Source organism: Rutilus rutilus (genome assembly GCF_951802725.1).
Source record: "Rutilus rutilus genome assembly, chromosome: 22".
Classification (NCBI taxonomy): Eukaryota; Metazoa; Chordata; class Actinopteri; order Cypriniformes; family Leuciscidae; genus Rutilus; species Rutilus rutilus.
The window spans coordinates 26,886,327-26,912,771 of NC_140227.1; the positions used below are offsets into that span (position 1 = coordinate 26,886,327).

General features: G+C 38.7%; 1 protein-coding gene across 2 annotated transcripts; it reads left to right on the forward strand.

Annotated features, from left to right (window-relative positions):
* The first annotated feature begins 3,839 nt into the window (after positions 1-3,839).
* Positions 3,840-26,412, forward strand: grm2b (glutamate receptor, metabotropic 2b). 2 transcript variants are annotated; one of them, XM_084396020.1, is made up of 6 exons: positions 3,840-4,479; positions 9,833-10,415; positions 18,659-19,496; positions 19,955-21,018; positions 25,124-25,304; positions 25,381-26,412. In XM_084396020.1, the coding sequence occupies exons 2-6, from the start codon at positions 9,948-9,950 to the stop codon at positions 25,452-25,454; spliced, it is 2,625 nt and encodes an 874-aa protein (XP_084252146.1). In that variant the 5' UTR covers positions 3,840-4,479; positions 9,833-9,947; the 3' UTR covers positions 25,455-26,412. The 2 variants fall into 2 exon arrangements, with proteins under 2 accessions (XP_084252146.1, XP_084252147.1); XM_084396021.1 differs by having other exon boundaries at positions 3,840-4,266.
* Positions 26,413-26,445: the final 33 nt, after the last annotated feature.

Here is a 26,445-nt window from a genome sequence, read left to right on the forward strand (position 1 = left end):
GAAAAGGATAAGTTTGGCCAATTCTAGACTAGTTAATGTACCCCGATCCTCTTGCCTGTGATTGGTTGATTGATAACTTTGACTCTGACAAGTTAACTGACCCGAACTTACACAGAATCGGCTATTAGTTTCTGCAGCATACTCAGTTATTATGACTGACCTATTTATAAACTTCACTTTCATGCTTACTTTACCTCTGAATATGACAAATAGATGTTATTTTTGCATGAATGCTTCACAAGCTTGTTATTTAGCATATCAATGGACAGTTTTACATGCTGTTGCATCATACAAACCTCGAAACAATTTTTCCAGAGGGCTGACCACAGCTTTCAGATTGATCTAAAAATGTGACAGATTTATACTGTATTTCCGTATGGGTGGAAAAGTTTGGAGCAATTTCTGAAAATTATATCTGAGCGCCCTTGCACTCCCCAAAACTCAGTCTGGTGTCTCCGGATCTCTCTGCCATTATGATGTTCAACAGACCTCTGTTTCAAGGCAAAATTGGTCCCTTTGTGCTAGAGGTGGTTATTATATAATCTATTGCAAGTGTTTGCTGCTCTAATCACCACTGTGGGTTTGTGCATTTCTCTCCACCGTCCTCTGAAAATGTCCAAATTATTTGTGTGTATGGAAGACAAAGCAAGCTTTGTGCTCGCGTCGGTGTGTGTGTCTCTCCATCAGCGACCAACCCCCTCCTGATTCCCCATTAATTGGTTGAGAATCTGGGAGAACAGAACTTGGACAGCGCTTGAGGGGTCTTAACACAGTGTTCTGGAACTTGGATCTTAAGCACTGACTTCTGCTGATGCATACTTCCAGTATGAACTTTTCTCAGAGAGCCATCAGTACATTAAGTTTGGTTCTGTAATTATACCTTCTTTTATGCTGTCTTGCACAGATGAATAGCCACATCATTAAAAGCTCTTTCTTAATAGTTAGTTAGAATCCACCCTGCAAATCAGAACTTGCAAGTGGGCAGCATTTCCTTTGCTTTGGCTTAAATGTAGCCTAAATGTAATTAGGCTTCTTTGCTTGTAGCTTGTAAGGCTATAATTCTCTGCATCTCGTGTTGGTAAAAATAAATTATATATACCGTTTTTTTTTTTTTTTTTTTTTTCAAGAAAGATTCATTAAAAACAATACATAATAATACAAGCACAAGCACTTTTCAAGCAAAGCATTTAATCAAAAACAAGATACGCCCATGTTTTAAATTCTGAAATTCTGTTTTGGACACTTTCTCTCACACCATGGTTAAACTTTTTGTTTCAATAAAAAGATCAGCATCATTTGTTTACAGATGTTCATTTCTTTGATTTCCATTGTTTTTAATTTATTTGCTATTCTCATTTTATGTTTCTATATTCATTCATTTCATACATTATATTATTTCAGCAAATGAAATATCCCGATTCTGTCATCCACGCCTCATGAAAGATATCGTTCTTTGCCGTCAGTGGCGGAGCCAGGATTTTTTCATAGGGGTGGCCAGGCAAGGGCCAGCAACCAGTCTGGGGTGGCACAGAAATATTAATTATTTTATCATAAAAAAATATTTATGTATTGGACTGTTTTAGTGCCTACACAACTGAATAAAGGTAATTTGTACTTAATTGTAATTGAGATAGTGAATTAGGAATCATGGAATGCTGAGTGAATTTTATATTTTTTTTATTGTTATCCACCACCTCATATTAAAATGAATTAAATAGTAATAAAAGGGCACACACTATAGCTAAAGTTCCACTTGCTCAGTTAGCTTGGTTCTGGTTCTCAAAATCTCCAATAGCTTGTTCTACATTGTTGCATCTTCATGGATGATAACATGCAGATAAATACTGTAGTCCAAAGATTATTCAACCTTCAATGCGTTTGATATAATCAATGAACTATTCAACCAATTCTGAGTTTGTCAAATAAAAGTTGAACTTTCTATATTAGTTGTCAAAATAAATAATTGCAACAGTTCTATCATACCTAAATTAAAAAGGAAAACAAAAGTTCTCTTTTGAATCCCCAAGTGCAAGGATGTGAACAAGGTGGAAGTCAACAGCACATAATGTAAAATGTTATGTTTTTCATAATGTAATGTTGGCAGAATGTAAAATTAGTTATTTTATGGATTTAAAAATTATCCATTTTTGTTTGTCCTTTACAAATGAAAGCAAAATGAATGCCTATCGTCTAGTAGGCCTACAAATGCACAGTGCTCACATTTATTTGGACATTAAAACATTACATATCAGTTTGTACCTTATATTGTGATCTCACATAGCAGAATATTTTAATACAGAGACATGTGACGCATATATAACAAATACATGCATGCAGTTTTGACAGCTTTAATCGCCTTTTTGTTTCTTGCATGAGTTAATTGACGACTACTACGGCTACAGCACGCCGCATTTGCGCGTGATGTGCGCAAGCACAGTACAACGGCTGTCAGCCGTATGACAGAAAAGTTAGTTAGTTTTCCTGACAACATCTCATCTTAACGAAGATAGCCAACTGAACAAGGACAACGCCCTTTCCTCAGCATCTGACATAAGTGTCACAAGCTTTCACACACATCTTTTAAAATAAAAGTAGCATCAGAAAAAAAGAGAATTACGTTTGTTGTTGACTGCACACTATTCGACTTCCTCAAAACGGTCTTGCAACCCACCAGTTGGGAAAGATTGACTCTATATTTACTATGTGCATATCACTGTCTGATGTTCTGCTGAAGCCCACTCGGCACTTGCACATTTCCGCACTCGTTTGACTTGCGCCTGGCGCTGAGGTGAAGTTGGAGTGTGCGTCTGACTCTGAAAAGTCTCACGTTTTTTGTGGTCTTAAAGAGACGGTTCAGCGTTAAAAAAAACGCAATTTTTGTCAATAAAAAAAGAGACAGAAACAGCAGTTGTGAGAGGGGTGGCCAAGCTCAGACCAAGGGTGGCCAGGGCTCCGCCAGTGTTTGCCGTGTAAAGACATCCAAAGACATCCCGTTAACATATTTTTACATCCAATTATAAATGGCCTCTGTGCTTGCGTCATTAAATATGCACGCGCCTTAAAAATTTGTAGAAACTGGCTTTGGTTTGGTTTCAGCTTCTGATGGAAAGAGTTGCAATGTCGAAGCGATGGTAAACTGTCTTCTGTGGTTTTTCTGACCCTTTTTTAATCTCTTTTGTGGCGTTTGAGACAAATATAGCGGAGTTACGTTGCAACATTTGCTGTGTGCTAGCAGACAACCAATCATAAACTGCCTCATTAAATATTCATGCACGTCAGCCAGAAACTGTCACGCGCTTTTTTAGTTTTAACGTCTGAAGGGAAATATAAACATGTTTCGATAAAATGCGTTTTACATCTATTTTTTTTTAAATATATATTTAATTTTTTGAATTGCAGAAGACTGAAAACAACAGTGAGGATTTACGTGATGACATTCATTAGTTATAGGCCTATTATTTATACGTGACTCTGATTAAAACAGCTCGCGTTCTCGTTGGGATTGTCGTAGCCTAACTTGTTGTTTTAAAGAGTGTTATTTACAGAATGAATGTAGGCTACTAAACGTCAAATGGCTACCGTGTGAAATTCTGCAACCTGTCTACCAATTAGGCTTCTTACCAAGTAGGCTATTCAACACAAGATAACGTTTACCCATGATTAAAATGGGTCTTAGTTAAACGATTTTTAAACGAGAAAAGCACTGTTGTGACTCCACCTATCTTCACACATATAGCAGCCTGAGAGAGAGAGAGAGAGAGAGAGAGAGAGAGAGAGAGAGAGAGAGAGAGAGAGAGAGAGAGAGAGAGAGAGAGAGAGAGAGAGGTAGCATAGACGGAGGGGGCGCAGGGGTTGGTGTTTCACCCGAACCTCACGAATGCATGAAGCTCGAACCCTGAACACCAACATGCATTATTTGAAATTAAAAGACCAAATCGTAGGGGGACCAAACATTTGTTACTGAGGCGCCACTTATATCTGGGCAATACTGTTCAATAAAAAAATCGTCTCAAGTTTCAGTAAAAGACGTTTGGAAAATCGTGACCGAACCATGGATCCGTGGAGATTTAGTTTGAGTTTATTAAACCTCTCACGATGGCAGGTGTGTGGACTGAATTCTTGCGCTCTCACAAAACCCTGAGACTGAGGAGAAAGCGCCGAACTGACCATTAAGTGGACTTAGCTGGTCTGAAGAAGGTGTTTGTGGTGCACGTTGCTTTTAATGAGAAGGCATTCATCATTGCGAGTGAATTACGCTGTGCACAGGTAAGATCTTCCTCCTCCTCATCATCACCTTCTGCGCTTCATCAGGTCTTTGTTTCAGCACCGAGGACAGATCCAAACACATCAAACACCTGCACCTGTGGGAACATCATAAATGGAAGCTGATTTCTCACCAATTCCAAAGCAAAATCAACTTTGCATTCTTGAAACAAGTTGCACAAGGTGTTGAATTTCTGCCAGATCAATTCTTCACTGGTAAGCAAGCATGCATTTTATTTACGCGCAACATTTGCATGCACTTGCATGCATTTGCGCACACTTTGGTCAATTTTAAAATCATTTGCATGACTGAAATATCAGACTGGCTGTGAATACCACCACATATGAAGTATTTATTATAGGGAACAATTAATTACATGCAGCAATAATGAGAGCATGTCAAAGTGCCGGAGAATTGCCTTATCGCGCGCGTGCACGGATGCTTTGGCATTTCTTGAGCACAAACGGTGTGATCGAATACAAACAGGATTCGTTTGAATGTCATTGAGATGTTGATCCTTTGTTGACTATAAGTGCACTTGATATTTGAACACAAAAGAAATGTGATTGACAACCTGACACGCTCAACTCAACTTTACCTCTGACAGAAACGCATTACAAAGAAATGTGTGGATCAGTGCACCGCTGAATGGAAACATTATGCTTTATGCAAACAGTCCTGGAAAAAAATATTTTAGGTTTGCAACTGATTGCTTTTCTTCTTTTGTCATATTTTGGCTTCGAGATATAATATTGCATATTTAGTAGAGAAATAATTGTTTATTTTATACTATAAATGTCTACAAAATAAATAGTAAGACGTCAACCTATTTCAAATTGGTTCATAAATTATATCAAATGTGTTCTGTAACCCAGACTACGTATTTGTGTTTAATATTTCAGACAGATGTTGCCCAGACTGGGAAGAAACATTTTCAGGCTTTTCAGACTTGTTGAAGCATAATTGTGCTTATGTGCTTTCTTTAATTAAGTGCATTAATTATGTCAAGCAAACATTCAAACTGTTTAAAGTCAGTGAAGCCAAAACATTATAATTATCATACAACCTTAAAAAACAAATTGCAATGACTCTAATTTGGGTTTTGTTGACGCCAGATCAAGCCATAACAAATTAATATATTCATAACTGTTGTCACTGGCCGCACATAACGCTTGGCCATATGAGTAGCATAATTTTACCTTGGAGCAACTTTCAGATTTCACAATCTGGCCATTAACATGCCATTTTCCTGTTGAGGAGGAAACTTCTTGCAAAACTTAACACCCTTGTTCTGTTCACCCGCTGACACTTTGGATCTGAATAGTGTAAAGCATCCATAGCAACCCATAGAGAAAAGCTGATTGGACGTGCTGAGATAAACATCTCATAGTTAATTTGCTCCATGTCTGTGAATGCTTTCGTCCTTGGCAACCTTACCGAGCCATTCAACTGGTCTGGCTGTGCTCCAGAAATTATCAATGAAACCAAAGTGTGTCTTATAAAAAAGAAGTAGGACCATATATTTAAGGTCCTTGTGTGGGAACAATAATATTTTAGAAATGTAATCTTTTTACTGATATATGTCAAGTATTAAATAATTTATACTTTATACTTATCAGCAGTCAAGCTGATGGTGAGCCCAGACTGGTAAAATCCCATCTGGTCTCTGAGTATACACATAAATTCTGCCAAAACAAGAGGATCAAGGGAACTAATTCTCCCACAAGCTCTGAATTCAAGCATTCATACGCATACATACATTCTCACAGCATATATATTCATTGTGGCTTCCCTTGGAATTTTATCTATAGATTTGAATGGCCAAAATAACCTGGGGTTAGAGATGGGATCCATGTGGTCCGCTCTTCAATAAGATTACACTGGGGGAAAAAAAATGCAATGAAATTAAGCCCATTAATCCTAATTATCACGCCGCAACCTGATGGAAAAGGTTTATTCACCCATCAGATGTGGACATTATTATTTATCATTTTATTACGTGTCATTAAGAAAAATGTAGGTTCTCATAAAGATTTATATACTGATGTGATCATTAATTTCATTATATTAAACTAGCTTGATATCATCGTCACAAAATCTGAGTATTCAGATTTGTTGGACTGTAGACCTGGATGTCGAGATATATATATATATATAAAGATTTCTCACTACGATATCTTGATTGCTTGTCATTTTGCTCATGCTTTCCTTCCATTGCGATTTATAGTGCACTGATTGCCCCTGGTTCAACCTTGGTTGAAGTGTCTCATTCAAGAGCACAGTAATGATCCTCCTCTCAATAATTCTTCAGTGAACAGTCTTCCCCTAAGTGTCAAAGACTGCTGTTGACATTAAAAAATACGTTGACATTTGTGAATGTTTATTATTCAAGTGAGACTACTGTGGTTTTACTACTGCACTAATGTCCAGACCTCAGTTTATTACCATGGACTGGTCCATTACCCTGACTCTCTTCTCTTGTCCAGCGAACAGTGCCTGTTGCTTCCATCTGTTCCAGAGAAGATAAAAAAAAGCCATGATTCGTTTTTAATGTTATTTAAATGTTTTTGTAGTTTTGGTCAACTGCTCCTGCTGCTGTTGGTGAAGTTTAGAAAGCCTTGACCTATAGCTATAACCCTTCATGTTTTGTTTGGGGACTGAGAGTCGCCAGTACTCTTTTTATCGATAAAGAACACACCTAAAATTGAGGTATCAAATTGATAACTAATGACTTTTTAAGAAGGTTTACAATGCCATCAGTTAACCCTTTCACCAAATGTTTTCATTGCATGAAAAAAAAAAAAGAAAAAAAAAAGATCAAACATAATTTCTCTTCAAATATCTACAAATCAACATTTGGTCCCAAACCAGCCAGCTCCTACTGAATCACAGCTTAATGAAGGCTACATTTGTAGCCTTGTTATGATTCTGGCATAGAATCCATGCTTGCATATTTATTTATTTGTAGTTTAATTTGTTATTTTTGTCTTCATAGAAATGAACAAAACCACACAAATCAGGGTTTAAAACTGTATGTAGATAAACAACAGACCTCACTGAAAATATAGAAAATAAAAAGGTATATAATAGTTAGTATATAATAGTTTGCTTGACATCTTTTTGAAGGTTAAACATCTCTTTTCATTGACCATTTGTTTAAAATATATTTGTAACTTTAAAAAATTTTAAAAAGCATTTCAAGCCTTATTTTGTACTTGATCAGTGCAACAATAAACATGACCCTTGTGTCAATCAAAGGCATGCTGTTTAAGAAAATAGAAGATAACATCTAGAGAGATACTTTTTAGAGATAAATTAAAGATACATTATTTTTCTGATCTAACCTCATATTGTTTCTTCTGGACACACTTGAAAAGATTGAGGTCAGGATTCGTACAATGAAATTTTACCACGTTGTTTCCCGACGTTACAAAGAAACAACTCTATTGGCTTGCTATAATCTCTCAATTGAATGCACCTATGATAACAGATCTCATATTAATTAGAATATACAGTATATATCTTTATCACACCGCCTTGCCACCCCGACCCACCCACTTTTTCTTGTTTCCATGGTAACAGAAGTTAAGGAACTAGAAACCTAATAAACAAGATGTTGCCTCATTACCCCAGCAGGGAGGGGAAACACCATGAATATACATGATTTATCATAAATTAAAACTCATATGGTGTTTTTGAAAAGTTAGAGGTGAAGCTGCCCTGTGTCCAGAGGCTCAGAGGAACATCTCCCTCACATAACCATATTCATCAGCATATCTAAGACAATAAAATGGTACAGTGTCCAGTTTACACATATATATATTGCATTGTTTATAACTGATACTATACTTTATATCTTGCAATTAGAAGAGGGAAAACTTACTAGTGACTCATTTACAAAAATCACAATCAGAGAGATTGGAAAAAAGAAAAGAAACACCTTTTCAGAGAAACATATGTTAGACTTTATAATTAGATGCTGACTAAGACAAGCATCAGTATTACTTTTGCTCAGAATAGTTCAAAACCATTAACCCTAACAAGTAAAATTTGGCCCTAACTGATCCTGAACCATTTGTGCTACAGACGGAAATGACACCTCAAGTTGTGTCGCTTGTTGAAGAGAGATGTGCTTGCTGTTACTCTTCAAAGCAATCTGACTTACATTTTTTTACCTGACGAATGATGAAACGTTAAAATAAAAAGAAGATAATCCCATAGAGATACATGGAATGATGAACCGGAGTCATATCAAGACCTCTGGCCTCTTTTTTAAAATGTCCTTTGAAATGTTTAGAAAACCGTCCTACATTTGATCTCACGTCATTTCTCAAATGTGTGTACGTGCGATTCAGAGAATGAACTTACGGGCAAAAACGTGCGTACGCCTCTCTTCCAGATGTGAAATCTATAAATCGCAAATTACCTTGAAATTGTGCACAGCTGTATGGTTTCAGATCTCTGCCTTGTAAATGCCGCCTAATTAATGTAATTAACATTAGCAACATTAACATAATATAAGAGAGCACCAGTCGACGTTCAAATCCTTTACCTATGGCGAGCGACAAGAGTGGCTTAGATTTCCAAAAACCTGCAGTACTCCGACACTCTGCCTCAGGGAAAAGTGAAAAAGTTTCCACATCAAATACGAACATAGGTTAGGATTTTAGCATACGCACACTCTAAGATCAAATCTGTTTGTACGCACGGTTTATTAAGAAGGCCCCAGGACTAGTGAGCAACACACATAACTGGACCGTGATGGTGGGTTCGTGAGAAATTTGGATGTTGAGGAAACATTTTTGAGACAAGGACACTTGTTAATCAAGAGTCGAATTTGAACACCCTTTTTTAGCACGCATACGAGATACAAAGATCATTTTATATTTACATCTCACCTCTGTTTTTGAGGATTAAGTTCAATGAAAGACAAGAGACAGTATTAGGTAATGCCAAACATCAATAAAACAAACAAAACAGGAGAACTATAGCCCAAAACAGTGTAGAAAAGGCTTTTAAAAACATCTGAAAAATGTGTCATGCAAGAAAAACACAATCTTTGCAACTGTGTGGTAGACATGTAATGGAGATATCCTGGCATCTCTGAACAGAGATGAAAGCTCAGTCTGTGTGATATATAGTTGCGAAAGACTTTCCTATCAGCTGAAATTATTTATCGTTTCATTTTTTCATCCTCTTGCCTCAGGTTGTAATTTTTCATAACCTAAAAGATGATATCCATCACCTTTGACACCTTGAGAAAATTACGGAGTCACTGGGAGTTATTGATGTGTCTGAATTAATGAAGCTAGAAAACAGAGCCTCACCTCTGAAACGTTGAGTTCAATCAGGATGAATAACTATCTAGACATGCCCGCCTCCTCATTGCAACCACAAAACCTTATCAAAATTCAATTTCTTATGTAATATGTGACACTGTGCATTATATGCTTCTGTTATCAGATGTGTTAATCATGTAAAAACAACGTTTTCCATTTTCAGTGTTGTTTATTTTGCATTATAAGTTGGAAAGTCAACAAGTCAATGATATTCATATCTATTTTTCAGGTGCTGAGGAGATATCGAGATGCGTCTACAATCAGCGACAGACTTAGTAAATATTTCAGCCAAGTAAACCACACAGGGTAGTTATAAGGGTTCTTCACCTCTCGTAAACCCTGACATGGCTCGGGTTACGCACATCTTCCTGTTCCTGTTAATTCCTCTGGCCCAAACCAGCCCCAGATACACCCCACCCCTCGCCGGATCAAAGCGGGAGATCATCATGGATGGAGACCTGGTGATCGGAGGGCTGTTCCCTGTGCACGAGAAGGGAGAAGGGATGGAGGATTGCGGTAAGATAAACGAAGAGCGCGGGATCCAGAGGCTGGAGGCCATGTTGCTGGCGCTGGACGAAATTAACCAGGACAACCGAATCCTGCCCGGCTTAAAGCTGGGAGCCCATATACTGGACACCTGCTCTAAAGACACGTATGCACTGGAGCAGTCGCTGGAGTTCGTGAGGGCTTCTCTCACGAAAGTGCATCAGCCAGGCTTCATCTGTCCAGATGGGTCGAATCCTGTGCCGGATGAATTGCCTCTGGCCATTTCTGGAGTGATTGGAGGATCATATAGTGATGTTTCTATACAGGTACGGTAGAACGTACATCAATCTAAACACTATGCAACCCACTATCTTTCTTAAAAAAGAAATCTAGTTTACAAGATCAGTCAGTAGGTTTTGAGTCTTGACCAATAAACCTGGCAGACCACCTTGGACCAGCAAGAAAAAAATGATGCATTCGGGTCCTTTTTGACCTGGAAGAGATACATAACAAATTTAATAAATGGGTAACACTTTACAATAAGGTTCATTAGTTAACTACCTTAGTTAACATTAACTAAGAATAAACAGTTCTTCTACAGCATTAATCTTAGTTAATTTTAATAATGGTAGATTACTTCTTGTGCATGTGTTCAATCCACTACCAAAGTAAACAAAGGCTTCTGATTGGTCTTAAAATCTTGTTTTATGCAACCGGTTGCAATTTTATTTTTGCACAGTAGCATGACAAAAAAAATGTGAGTTCACTGAACTTTGAAAAGTGGTTGCTACGCCCCTGCAAAAACATTTTGTTCAGGTTGTTGTCCAAATAATCTCAGACTATCATTAATATAGTTTCTCAACTTTCCAAATGTTTATTTGCATTCTCACACATAGATAGGGTTATGAAATACGATCAGAAAGTGTTATCATAGCAGTAAGCATAACATACCGAGGAAGTACTTCTGACCACGTCTCTTTTTGTTACATTACACTCAACTCCTCCCTATCAAACCCAAGCAACATATACATCCGCCCATATCTCTGTCAGCACAATAGCCTCCTCTGTACAGACTGACCTCCTCCTGAGCGAAGCGCCCAGAGACTGTGAATCTACAGCTTGTTAATTACGGTTCTCTGCCTTTAGGCTGTGATTAGCATGAGACAACTGAGCGCTAATTGCCCTACGCTCGTTTTATATGGTTGGAATCGTGGCATAATTGGTACATCAGCTGTGCTGGAATTTACATTGCTAACCACGGTACACACGTTGGAGACAGATGGTCCTGATCTAAGCTCAACTTCAGCACTAGTAAGATGGATGCCAAATGTTGGGGGTCATTTAATGAGAAATTTAATTTTACCTGATAAAAGAGTTCAACATAATATGTGACCCTGGATCACAAAACCAGTCATGAGTCGCACGGGTACATCTGTGGCAATAGCCAACAGTACTTTGCATGGGTCAAAATGATAAATTTTTCTTTTATGCCAAAAATCATTAGGATATTAAGTAAAGATCATGTTCCATGAAGATATTTAGTAAATTTCCTACCGTAAATATATAAAACATTTAATTTTGTGAGTGAATGCAGCACAATCGCCAACATAAATGAACAACTTTAAAGCCGATTTTCTCAATGTTTCGATTTTTTTGCACCCTCAGATTCCAGATTTTCAATAGTTGTATATCGGCCAAATATTGTCCTTTCCTAACAAACCATACATCAATGGAAAGCTTATTCATTCAGCTTTCAAATGATGTATAAATCTCAATTTCAGAAAATGGACCCATGTGACTGGTTTTGTGGTCCAGGATCACATATGAGAACATACTGAATGTTCAGAACTTAAACGTTACGTTGCCGATAGTATGAGTAAATTAACAATGTATTACCTGGACCAAGAAATTCACATTTATTTGTCAGCAAAATTCAGCCTGATGACGCAGGGCTTTCGTGAAAACTACAGATTATACTTCCGCATTTTTGTTTCGCCGCCCACGGACAGTCGAATCGACAGAGAGTTATTAACAGAACAGTTATTGTAAGGGTTTATCAGGTTTATCACTGAAAATTATATCGTACTATGCCTCTTTAAACAGCATTACAGTAAAAATGGAACATTATGGCAACCGTTTTATAGCGTTTTGTTGGGCGAAACTGACAGAATAGCCGTTTCTTTCAGTTTTTCCTCTTTGTTTGGCCTAAAACACTGTTCGTGGTCATCCAGTTTGAAATGTTGACTACAAACACAGAGGTTTTTCAGATTTTCCGTCATGGCATTCTCTCCGGGGTTTTTTGCAGCCTTTAGCCGCTGCCTACAACGTGCTGGATGCTTCACTGGAAACCTAAAGTAACTCACTCCCACTAAACGTTTACTGTTTGAATTCTTGCACCCGAGAACAATACAAGTCGACATCATTAGGACTAAAAGTTTGCTAAGAAGTATTTCCTTCTAAAGCAAAACTGTATTTGACTCTGGTAACCGTATCCATAGCAGACTAGTGGGAGTGGCCTTGGACAGTAACATGCCCAGTGCATTATGGGTGTTGACGTTTTCCTATCTTTTTTGGCATAAGGCAAGACAACCGCCTTTTTTCTCTGTTTTCTCTGGTCAGGTAAGTTAGCACTGATTTAAAAAAAAAAAAATCGCCTTTCTACTGTATAGACAGCCAAGTTTTATTGAAAGCCCATTTTGCCAGCAGTGAAGTGCACCTTTAAAACATCATTCCAGTAAGCATTGTTATTGTCAACTGAAATTATTTTAAATTGTCTTTAATCATTGAAATAAATTATTGAAATCGAAATATTTCGACTTTATTCTCGTAATTTTTGATTTTTGATTTTTTTTCTTATGGATTTTTTTTTTTTTTTTTTACATTGCGGTTCAGGGCTTCTGTAGAATTTATAAAACTAAAACTGAAATAAAACTAAAGCTAAATTGAAATAATAACAACAGCAACAATAAGCACAACAGAAGTTAAACTATTTTAAATTTTTTGCAAAAACTTTTTTTGCCAGTTTTTATTGAAAACCATAAAATCATGATATTTCTGTCTGGTGCCTTTGATGTCACTGTCCCAAACCTTCAATAGTAACTATAGTGCACATTCCTGTGGTGCCATGAGCAAATCAGTGTTGGAAATCAATTTTCCTGTGGTCCCAAAGTGGCTAATCATATGGCATTTCAGAGAAACCTGCAATAAAATAAAAATCCATGTTAATATTGACACAAATTGATCTATTTGTCAGTCAACAAATATATAACAAAATATTTTAACTATATGCTTTATAATGTACCAAGAAATTATTCATTTATGTACACAATATATTGTGAAGAGAAATACACAAACATTTCAGGTTTGTGGGAAGGATGTCACAGCCAGCGACAGCAATTGAAGGTCTCAGACGAGCTCTTCCAACTGTGCTGGACAACAAGGCCATGACAAGCCTGCCAAAGCCCATGCCACCTGTCCAGCACTGGGGTGAAAGAGCTTCGAGGGGTCTTCAGGCAGCCTGGAGCTCGTTCACCAGTGGTAAATGAGAGACGCTTTTGGCAGGGAACCCAAAGAAGCATGACACGACTGAACATGAATATAAAGGAGATAACACACAGGGTAGCACATGTCCTCGCTGGTTTTCTCACACCTGTTTTTCACCCATTGCCATCTGGATTGTGAGACGGAATCAGGGCTGACATATTACCATTCATCGGTTGATGGTACAAAGCTTTATGTGTGTGTGTGGGTAATGGTGGCGGGAGGCAGAGCTATATCGAGTGCTGGAGTGGGTGGTGGCGATGAGATTGGCAGACTATCCCGCTAATTTCGTGAGTGACAGGTCCCTAGAGAGGGAATAAACAAAATCGTCATGGTTTAACAACTCGCAACGCACATCATTCTTGATAGCTTAATTATCTCATGGTTAAATTCATATTCATAATGCACATCATTACAAGCAAACATCATGTAAAATGTGGCTTGTTTTTTCTTTCATTATTTAGATATTAAAAGAAATATATAAAAAATGTAATCACCTTCATGCCATTTCAAATTCATTTGATTTTCTTTTGTCTATGACACATCTCCAAAGCAAAAATAAGTTCTGAAATGGCACCATAAATGTGTCATGAAAGTAGTCCAAATGGCGTATGTGCTATATTCCAAGTCTTTTGACGTCATATGATTTGTGATGCGAGAAACAAAGCTTTTCTAAAACTCTGAAACAATTGGCACCTGCTGGTCAAAATGGTATAAATGCAATGAAAACTCCCCAAGCCTGCTTTAATGAGTTTGTAACACCTGCTTTGATGCTGCGTAAAGAATTAAGGAACCAGAGACTTCCATATTTCAATGAGCCATGTGTATTAAATTTACACCTCAAATCAACATACTGTACAGTCAGCGAACACATAACATACACAGACGTTTAGTTGTGAAGTAAACACCAAATACTTCAGACTTTTCCCAGTTAACACAGAACGTTCCCCTAATGTTATTTTTTGGTTATTTTTTTGGGAACCAAATACTTACGTTAGGGGAACGTTCTTTTTTGGTTTTATTTTTATGTAACAATAAAATAACGTTCCCAGAACGTTGCTGGGTGGTTACCATAAAAAGTAACGTTCTGGGAACCATAAACTAACATTCTGAGAATGTTCTGGGTACCAAAAACTAACGTTATGGGAACCAAAAATTGTTAGCTGGGTTATAGTGAGCCACCAAAATGGCTCAGTCTTTGGAGTTGTAGTAGTGAGACATGAACAATAGTTGTTGGCATATGACTTTAGAATGACTTGTAAAATATCACACGAGTCAAATGGGCCACATTTACGGTGCTTTTGCACTATAGTTAACTCACTAGAAAATCTGAATGGAATGTTTTCATGTCAGATTGCACTCATTAAAAAGGCAGAAAACTGTTTGTTGAGATTTTGTATATGCGAGACATTTGGAGAGTTATTGAGGAATGCGTTTGATAATGCCAACCAATCAATAGCCAACATGCTCCTTTCATCGCCAGCACATTTTCTCTCCCGCACAAGGTGACGGAATATATTATCATGTTTCTTTAGCACAAAATGTGTGTGTGTGTGTGTGTGTTAGCACACAATTATAAATAATAATGACATGCATAAAAAACGTGACAAGATATCCTCAGGTGCTGTGTGGAATTAAGAGCAAGTATTGTCTGACTATTTCATGCTTGCAAGTCTCTTAAGGTGAAGAAGTTGTTTGCCAGGAGTCACTGTTCGTTAGTGTTTCTGTATGTAATAACGGAGTGGGTGTGTGTGTCTCAAGGTCACTCATATGGAGATCTCCACTGTGGTCTGAGACACTGAAAATGTTAATAGGTTGGAACTGCATGTGGTGTTCTTGGGATGCCAAAACAACAGACAAATAACACTCATAATTAATGCCATATAAATGCCAAGTCATTTGCATTTCCCACGTAATTAAAGAGAATTAAAACTAAATTAGAATTAGCACTCCAATATTTCAAACCACTATGCATACCTTGTTTATTTGTTTGTCATGTTTAGTCATTTGCAATTCTCTAGCTCTTAACAGAGAGTGAAGACACCGCACTTGGTGAAGAAGTGTCCTGGGAAAAAACAGATGGTGTTGTGATGTTAGGAGGCTGGGAAAGCTTGAAAAGGGGTTTTGCTGTCATAGAGCATCACTTGACCCTATTTAGCCTTTCATTTGGGTGTGCAGCTCACATTCAGGACAGGGTCAGACACTTAATCATTCTTTCACAACCCTCTATGAAGCTTTGTTTTTGACCAGCCTTTGAAAAACATTTTTTAAATAAGACGAGAATTGGATTATCATCCGTTTCATGTTAAAATTAATAATTACAAGTCAGGAACAACTTAATTATGGATTGCATTTTCTGATGCAATTGTGAGAGTTTTTGCCTCTGGGAAACTTGCAACCACAATTCTGTTTTTTTTTTTTTTCTTTTCTTTTTTTGCCAGGGGGTTGCTATGCAGTCACTAAGGTGTTTTGTTGCCAAGACATTACTAGATAATTGCTAGGATGTTCAGGGTGGTTGCTAATGTATTGCTATAGGTCAGTGGTCCTCACAAAGATAGCTGTACAAGTAGGCTACACACACGCACACACACGCACACGTGGTTCTCAGCTTTTTTGAATCCGAGGCCCCCCATTCTCAGAGACAATATTCAAGAGATTTCTTGTACTTCTGCTGCTCATTTTCAAACTTTATTTAAAGATATATAAAAATAAGTAAAAAAAAAAAAACGTAAAAAACAAAAAAAAAGTTTCTTGATTCCAAAAGTTTCAATGAATGTGACCAATGAATTTACTTTTGTAAAAAAAAATATTTTTTTATTTATTATTATTTTTATTTTTTATTTTTTTTGAACAAATAGCAATCTCTACCCGATAAAATATCTTAACCCTTGACATAACCAAAAAAACTGAAAAAACAATGACATGGCTTTTTAAGAATTTACTAATTTCCTTGATCTTTCCAGGTCTAGAAATTCCTTTATATATCCAGGTTTTCTTTGACACTGGGAACCCTGTGTCTTAAAATAGATAGTTGCTGAGGGTGCTTTTTTTTTTTTTGTCTTATTTAAAATACTTTTAGGTCATAATACGGTTTCTAGATGGTTGCTGGGTTGTTCTGGGTCATGCTCAGATTGCTTGCTGGCTCAAGCAGAAAGAAGCTCATCTCTATATGATACACTGGCCTCTAGATATGTCTTGGGATCCTTCCTTCAATGACAATTTTTGTTTTAGTCTGACTGAATTCGCACTTTCAGGTGCAATGACAGTGTCACGTATTGCTGCTTTTTAGAGCCTCACTGGAACTTTAACGTTATGCTATTATGATTTGCATCAAAAAACCTCCTCTTAGAATGGGAAATGCAGCGAGGTCTATATCTCCATGTTCCGCTGTCTGGGTAGGGCAACAGTGCTCACACTAGAGTCAGCTCAGGCGGTCCCTGTCAAATGCTTCAGCGGCATTCTTGCTGTTTCTGTTTTCTGAAAAAAAAATGTATGTGTTGATACGCAACTGGAATATCAACATCTGCTCGAGCTTCTAAAGCTGAGAAGCAGTGACCAGTTAGTAAAACACAGCTCATTTTAATCCTGATTTTTCTTCTATTTTTCTAATGGGTGGGTGGTGTGCCAGTTCCTTTTTTTGGGAAAATTTAAATGGCAGGAAAAAAAAACTCAAGGATTTTTTCTCACTTTTGATTACGATTTAGCCTGACAATTGTCAAATTTAGCAGAGGTGAGATGCCAAACCAGCATTCCTCCTCTGTGGTGGATTGCACTTGTCTAAATGAATCCGATTTTCTCAATTTCACCTCTTTGCAGACTGTCTGCTCTCCCTCAGGCTTGAATAAACTGAGCTATGTAAGTGTGCTTGTCAGAAACTGACATGTACGTTCACCACCCATCAGCTCTAATGTCTGTCAGCTGAGAGCTGAACCCAACAGCTACAACCAAATAATTTTGTTAAATTTTGAGTGATTATTTAAATCATGCTATCCATCTAACAGTCAGGCTTGTATGTTCTGTCGTCCTCTTGTGATAATAGCTAGTTCATTAACAACACAGTAGAATTAAAGATTTTATGGTCTGTGACTTTCAACAATTTTTTTTTATATTCTCAAGTAACAAAAATAGCACATTTTCTCTTTCCTCCGTCAACACTCTTAGTGTAAATGGAAAAAATATCTCTCAAATCAGATTTTGAAGGTGTCATAGCCCGAGGAAAACTTACACCATATCTAACATTATAATTTTGTCTGCTAGCACAGTTATCTTACGTGATCAGAATTAGGTCTGTCTGAGTCCCATGAAACTATGGCCTGAAATGATAGGCTCAGATGAGGGAGATAGGAAAACAGGACAGAGGTAAAAGCTGTATCTTTCTCCCTCCCACATTAAAAAGAATGTTATGGGACATCTTGCGCTTACCAAGTTTGCAAAGAGCATCTGTGGGTCACTGACTCATCAGGAAACTGGGGTTTTTAATTTATGGTAGATGCTGAACAGCAAAAACAAACATTTTCAGTGACATAAAGGGCGCTTTGCGCTATGTTTTTTAGTGGAAAAACCTGCATCTTATTTCATAACTGCTCACAGTCCCTCGTAACCTGATATTTGCACTGAAATAGCATTGCACCATATTAAAGATTTATTTTAAACAGGCGACTTTCATTCTTTTCAGAGCAAAAACGCATTCTATGTAAATTAGGCTCATTATAGATTACCCCATATTCAGGAAACCCATTGCTATTTGTCTGAGGCAATTACCATTGTGCAACTGCCACCCACAGAAAGCTGGCAGTAAACAGAAATTAAAAAAAGATTAGCATTTCTACAATTTACATAATTAATGGATGTATGTTAAAATAATGTAGATAATGTGCCTAATTGCTTTAATAAAACAGCTACTTGAGCTACATTTGCTACGTCTTGTGGAAATCTTAGGTCTATGCAAAGTGTGGTAAAATGGTTGCATAAAAATATATTCTAAAAAAGTATTACTGCCTAATAATCAATTATTTTTCTTTCTTTGCAGGTGGCTAACCTTCTTAGACTCTTCCAGATCCCACAGATAAGTTATGCTTCCACTAGTGCCAAGCTCAGCGACAAATCCCGTTATGATTATTTCGCCCGAACTGTCCCACCAGACTTCTATCAGGCTAAAGCCATAGCTGATATCATACGGTACTTCAACTGGACCTACGTTTCCACTGTAGCCTCAGAGGGTGACTACGGCGAGACGGGTATCGATGCGTTTCAACAAGAAGCCAGAGTACGCCAAATCTGCATCGCAACTTCAGTGAAAGTCAGCCGCTCAGTAAACAGAGGAAATTATGAAAATGTTATTCGTTCGCTTCAGCAAAAAGCCAATGCCAAAGTGGTGATTCTCTTCACCAGAAGTGAAGATGCAAGGGAGCTGCTCTCTGCCGCAGCCAGGATGAACGCTACCTTCATTTGGGTGGCCAGCGACGGCTGGGGAGCGCAGGAGAGCGTAGTCCATGGCAGCGAGAAGGCAGCTAATGGGGCTTTCACCATTGAGCTTGCCTCATACTCTATTAGGGAGTTTGAAGACTATTTCACCAAGCTAACACCTGAATTGAACACACGGAACCCATGGTTTAGGGAATTCTGGGAGCATAGGTTTGGCTGTCGTCTACATGAACACGGCTGCGCCAGTAATAGCCTGAGGAATGGGTCGTTTAAGCCAGAATCAAAGATCATGTTTGTGGTGAATGCAGTCTATGCCATGGCCTATGCCCTGCACAACATGCGGCAAGCTGTGTGCCCCAATACCACAAAGGTGTGCGACGCCATGAAGCCAGGCAATGGAAAGAGGTTCTACCGGGAGTTTATTCTCAAGACTAAGTTTGATGGTGAGTAGCGACCAGTTGAGATCTTTCAAGTTCTATTTCATTCAGTCCTATTTTTTGCAATAGAGCATTTCCTCCCAATCAATGAAGCAGTTCTTCAATTATCTACCTAAAAGTCTTGATGCACCGAAACTTCATTTCACTTGCCACACATCCTTTATCAAATTATCAGAGAGCTCTCAACTGGTCTCCAAGAGAATGCAATCTCAGACAGGATAATCAGTTTGACAGACCATGAACTATATACTGATTTATTGGATGTGGTTTCAACAGATTAAATCTTTCAGTTTAAATGTTGAGAAATAAATTTGGGAGATTAGCTAACATTACATCGCTAAGATTAGTTTCTGAATTGAGATGAATTGCACATTACATTTAAAATGAATTAATGTTGCATGTAGTCTATGGCTTCAGGATTCAGACTTTAATAAAAGTACTGTAATGTTGTTAAACCTTTTCAGCCCCTTTTAGGCCTGCTGACACTGAGAACGTGGTGCGGTTCACCTCATTAGGTGACTGCCTGGGTCGCTACAACATCTTCCACTACCACAAAGAGGAAAACAAGTTTTTCTACCGGAAGGTAGGCTACTGGGCACAGAGCTTAGTGCTCAATACCAGTCTGGTGCCTTGGGCAGGTGGAGCAATTCCTACATCTCAGTGCAGTGACCCATGCCAACCCAATGAAGCTAAAAGCATGCAACCTGGGGACGTGTGTTGTTGGATTTGCATCCCATGCCAACCCCACCAATACCTCCTAGATGAATTTACCTGTGTGGACTGTGGATTTGGAGAATGGCCCCTTGCTAACCTCACAGGGTGCTATGAGCTTCCGGAGGAGTACATCCACTGGTCGGACGCATGGGCAGTGGGACCCGTCACCATTGCCTGTCTGGGGATGCTGTGTACGCTTGCTGTGGCTGTGGTTTTCTTACGGAACAATGACACTCCGGTGGTGAAAGCTAGCGGTCGAGAACTTTCATACATCCTGCTATTTGGTGTACTCCTTTGCTATGCCATGACCTTCATTTACATTGCCAAACCTTCGGCATTTGTGTGCACCCTGCGTCGTCTTGGCCTTGGCTCTTCCTTTGCGGTTTGCTACTCGGCTTTGCTGACGAAGACCAACAGGATTGCTCGGATCTTTGGTGGGGCAAGAGACAGTGCCCAACGTCCACGCTTCATCAGCCCTGCCTCTCAGGTAGCAATCTGTGCCATACTGATCTCTGCCCAGCTGTTGGTCGCTCTTGTCTGGTTGCTGGTAGAGGCACCGGGTGTTAGGAAAGAGGTGGGTCCAGATCGAAGAGATGTGGTGACTCTGAAATGCAACAGCCTGGACTCAAGCATGCTGGTGTCCCTCACCTACAACTGCATCCTCATCATCCTCTGCACCTTCTATGCCTTCAAGACCAGGAAATGTCCAGAGAACTTCAACGAAGCCAAGTTCATCGGCTTCACCATGTACACCACCTGTATCATCTGGCTGGCCTTCCAGCCCATCTTCTACGTCACTGCCAGTGACTACAGAGTAAGTAGGATACATAGTTAGAAACAAGTTTGAAGGTACATGCCAGTTTATTGTAGTGATATCATCTACTTCAGTTGTTCCCAGCCGTGGTTCTGGAGTACTCCCAAGAATACACTTTTTGGATGTCTCCCTTATCTAATGCACCCAGCTTTTGGAGTCTCTATTTATGAACTGATAAGTTGAATCATGTGTCAGGGTTCTCAAGTTTTATCAAAAGCTTGGAGTGAGATCACATGCGGTTAGGGGAGGTGCCCTAATGGAGCCCCGCCCCCGCCCCGCCCCCCAATTTTACCCATTGTTCATAATTAACCAGCGCAAATTGAAATTATAACAATTGGTAAATCTGATAAATGTCAGAGCAATTTTCAAAATTACAAAAATATAACAAATTGCTCCAAACAGTTTGGAAAAACAAATCTTTTTGCATTTTGAATGTGTCTAGTTGAAATGGTATAATGATTTATTGTGTGGTGGGACATTGTGAACAAATGACATATTAGAGTATTAAGGTGTGTGTGTGTGTGTGTGTGTGTGTGTGTGTGTGTGTGTGTGTGTGTGTGTGTGTGTGTACACAAGAGTACACACTCCAGCTTATGAAATGTGTTTTGTGTTGTAAGTGTTTGTTGCACATTTTGATGCCTTGATAACAGGGAGTAGTTAGGGGGCTCCCACTTGAAGCACTGTGGCTCAATGCCAGACATTTAAATTAAAATATTACCCAGAGCACTCTGCTTTAATACATGTAGCCTTAATGTAACTAGAAAGACTATTAATACAGTGTAATATATAAAATTATATAATATTTAAAATAAAATGAAGAAATACATCTTCATTCCTTCCCATACCCACTAACATTTCCCTTAGTTTCAGATAACGTAAGCTAGCCAAACTGTGCCAATGCTTCTGGCCTGGTAGCAAAGTAGTTGTAGAGTTTTTGACTGCATCAATAATAATGTATACGATGGACTATATATTAAATGTTCTAGCCTAAAAATGTTAGACGAGCTTTCTTCTAACTTACCTTCTCCATCACGACGTGTGTTCACGATGTTGTTGTTGGTTACCTAGTAACAAACGCAATCTGGCCGAGATACGTGCTGGCGGCAGGAAACTTCACTTTGTCTGCCTGCGCCTCGTATACAACGTTATATATAAAGCTTGCAGGACAACTTGGTTGGCATTGCCTTTTCAGCGTGAGAAATACACGGTGTGGCGTGTGAGCGTGTGAACTGGTTGAATTGCGTGTGTCTCACGGCCAATGCGTGAGACTTGAGAACCCTGATGTGTTGATTAGGGTAGTGGTGTTCAGTCCTACTCCTTAGTTCTAAATTGGCCCTACACCCCTGTCTGGAAGTTTCTAGTAATCCCGGAAAGCTTGATAAGGTGATTCAGATGTGTTTGATTACAGTAGGAGCTAAAACTCTGCAGGACAGGTGACCTTCAAAAGCAGAATTGAAGAACCCTGCATTAGGGAGACAATGTGCTGTGTTGGAGATACTCCATGACTAGGGGTGGGAACCACTGATTTATTTCACATAGACATGCTCCTAAAAGGCACATAAAGACAAAAAAGCAATGATCTAACATCCTGTTTATGTGCCCAGTTCCTAGCCAGAACAAGCTGCAAAATTAACCAGAATTTATGCCAGTAGTGGCTATGCAAGATTGTCTTTGATTCTTATGGTAAAGGGGAGATACTTCACAATCCTCCATACATTGACCCAAACATATTTCTGCTGAAATGTAACTGTAAATGTAAAATGTAATACATTTGAGTTTATTAGATTATGCAGTGAATACCCTATTACCATATGGCAAAACATCCTTGAAATTTTGCTTTTTTTTTCAGAAGACAGAAGCAGTCGAAAGATATGCCAAAAACTCATAACTCAAGACTCATTTCAGTCTTGAGGTTTTCTGCAAGTCATGACACCAAACAGGAGATTACTTTTAGAGCTGACCTCCGGCTCTCATAACCAGACAAACTCAGTGTGCCAGCTCAAACATACAGTGATGTGAATGTCTAGTCGATATAGTAGCACTATCTGAGGGATGAGGGCTGCCTGTCGCATGTTATCAGGACTCTCATCGCTGTGGGGTGAGAGATGTCAGAGCTCTGTTAGTTTCATTGTAGACACGGTCATCAAGAATGCCCCCTGGCTGAGAGTGGCAATCCCTGCACTGCAACAGCAAATCGTTTTACAACACATACACACTATATCCACAGAGAATTATACCAGTTATTATACCAGACAATTATATAATTTTGGTGCTGTCAATATCAGTTCTGGAATGCTATGTAGTATCAGCCAGTTAACCTTTGGAGGAAGAAGAGAAGAGGCAATACCTAAAGATTAAGTGTCAGGGAAAAGATTTATTTCACCACTATAGTAGTGGATTTTTTGGCTTGAGAGGTTCTCAGTCTGAATAAACCAGAGGTCGTCAATCCTGCTCCTGGAGACCCAATGTCCTGTAAAATGTATTTTCAACCTGCTTCAACACACCTGCCTATGCTTTTCAAGCGATCTTGAAGACTTTAGGTTTTCAACTTGAAGTAGGCTGCACAGACCAATCGTGTATGACATCAAAGTACCTCGAGATTGATTCGAAAAGTATCACTCCCGCTGTACTTTGATGTCAGACACCACGGGGTTTCCAATCCTGCTACTGGAGGGCCACTGTCCTGTAGAGTTTAACTCCAACTTGACTCAACACACCTGCCTGGAAGTTTCTTAATTAGATGGTTCAGGTCATACATCCATAGCCATACACTAGGACAAATTATTAAAGGTGCAGTATGTTAAATTGACAGCTAGTGGTTGAAATGGGTACTACAGTACAAATTCGAAATATTTGGGAGAGTTGTTTCCCCCGCCCCTCCTCCTCAGACTCGACGCACATGCGGGTTGCCAGATTGAGGACACGCAACAGGAACGAGGACGATAAGCCTCAAGTTGATCAGTTGATTTATCCTTTTTAGATCGGGTAGAATCTGCAATCTCTGACCCAGATAGTTTGCTGGCTGCCATGGTTGCAATATGCTGTGTTTTCCGCCAACTGGCATCCCCGGGGTGTCGAAATACTATTGGGTGGGATTTCACAGACCAAAACAAAAACAGAGGCTGCGTCCGAAATTGCATACTCTTGAGTAGGTGCTTATTTTGAATAAGTAATAACTCCATGACCGCTAAAAAAGTATGTTCTATATAATATGAATGTGTGTAGTATGAATGTAATCTGGACGTACTACATTCGCCATGTTGTCATTGTCATGTGACCTTCCACCGTCAGTTACGTCTCTTCACTTCCATTCATAAATCCTCTCCCGTGGCCTCATGGGATAGTAAAGTGTCCATTATATGCACACTTTAGAATCTCGTCGTAAGTAGTACTTCTCACCTCCTCTTTTATGAGTACTGTGAATTCGGAAAGACTTATTTCCGTGAAAGATGCGATTTCGGATGCAGTCTGACATTCCAACCCAGAACTCACATTTCAAAGGTGAATAACTGGCTCTAGCATTGTTTTTTTTTTAGAGAAACGAGTATGTGAACTTAACATGTTTCCTAAATATCTGCAAACATATGGTATTTGTATGCGTTAGTTCAGCCAAAAATATTACATACAGCACCTTTAATCTGGTATTACCTCATGTTATTTGGACATGATATTATGATAATCTCTCTCCATTGCATTCTTTGAAGTACCAATGTAAATACAATGGTACATGCATTTAATAATCACTTGGACCATGGTAAATATCAAAGTGCTTGGGTATTATCTTATATCATCACTTCACAAAGCTACCAACACAGAACTTTTTCAGGCAATGAATAGGCCTACAGAACATAGTTCAATCAAAAACCGGTCCTATTTAACCTAAAATTCAAGAATTAGGAAATTATATTTTGCTCAAAGAAAATAAAGCCTATTTTTAGTCATTTGTTCATGCAAAATATTAAATATTCTTTCCTTTTAATTTTGCACTGAAATCTGACCAAGGCTGGCGTTCATGACATTCATTGTGTATGGTAACAAACTGTTGTGAGCCAGGTTGAATGATACACTTATCTGAACATGTTAAATCCGGTTGATCCCTGTACAGGTGCAGACCACTACCATGTGCATCTCCGTCAGTCTGAGCGGCTCCGTGGTGCTCGGCTGCCTCTTCGCCCCCAAGATCCACATCATCCTTTTCCAGCCGCAGAAGAACGTGACCACTCTGAGGGCCAAAGAAAACCGATTCTCCACGGCAGTCACCGCACCGAGCTCCACCTACTCACAAGGTAACCACATTCACTCCTAAAGCTTCAGCTAATGGTTATTGATCATTTCCTTTATTGCAATTATCTTTTTCCACAGCTTCAGCCTCTACTATAGTACCAACTGTGTGTAACGGGCGAGAAGTGGTGGACTCTACGACATCATCGTTGTGAAGACGTATTTAAGCAAGATGGGGCCAATTTTACGTCACATCATCAAAATCAGGAGTTGAATGCAATTTCGTAGACTTGTGCTCTTTATTTGATACTCTAATCAAATATTTGGAGTCAATCTCAGATTATCTCATGATCTTATCCTGGACACCTATGCATCATTCTTGATGGTGTCTCAAATGATCCTGTGGTCACCTCGATCTTGACCAAGCATGTTTTTGTCTTACAGTTACACAATAAAGCTATTCTTTATGATCAAGAGCTTTGAAAGGACAAGGACCATTGTAAATGTGATTATAAATCCATGTGCCAATGTGCTAGTCTAGTAAATTTAAAGCCACTTGACAAGGGAATGGAAGTTGTTTTGAAGAAACATGACGCTGCAACTAGACTTGGCCATATGTGCCCTTTATTTATGTACACTACAAAAGATGTTGACTAGTCTTAAGTAATGTTAACAGTAGACTTTGATTTCTCAGTCTTTATAACTGTATTTCGTTGGACTTCAGCGAGTCGTCGTTGGGGAAAGGCATGATAAACGAATGTTTCAGTCTCGTGATTGCTACAACCACAGGACCTTGATCACCAATGAGACTTGCACAAAATATATTATGATTTGTTTTATGTACCCCAGGGTATGTGATTTTAGATGCTGTATTCTCAGTAAATGGGAGACTGTAACCGATTTCTCGTTTTAGTTTGGTGGTGAAGTAGTCCAATTTCATTTGGAGATGAGTTTGTCTTTTTAGTGTTGTGGTATAAAGTCTCACGTTCGGTCCTCATTGATTAGTTTAGGTGTCATTGCAAGATGGAAAAACTAACTATATTATGTATTTCCCTTTTTTGAACTTGCATTAAATTCTTAGTTGTCAGTTTTGGGGAAAAAAGTAGGTAACAATACAGATGTTTTAATGTGAATTTTGGTGAACCAGTCAGTGTTATACTTGTAATATATGTAAATAAATTCTTTTTAAAAAATAAATCACTGAAG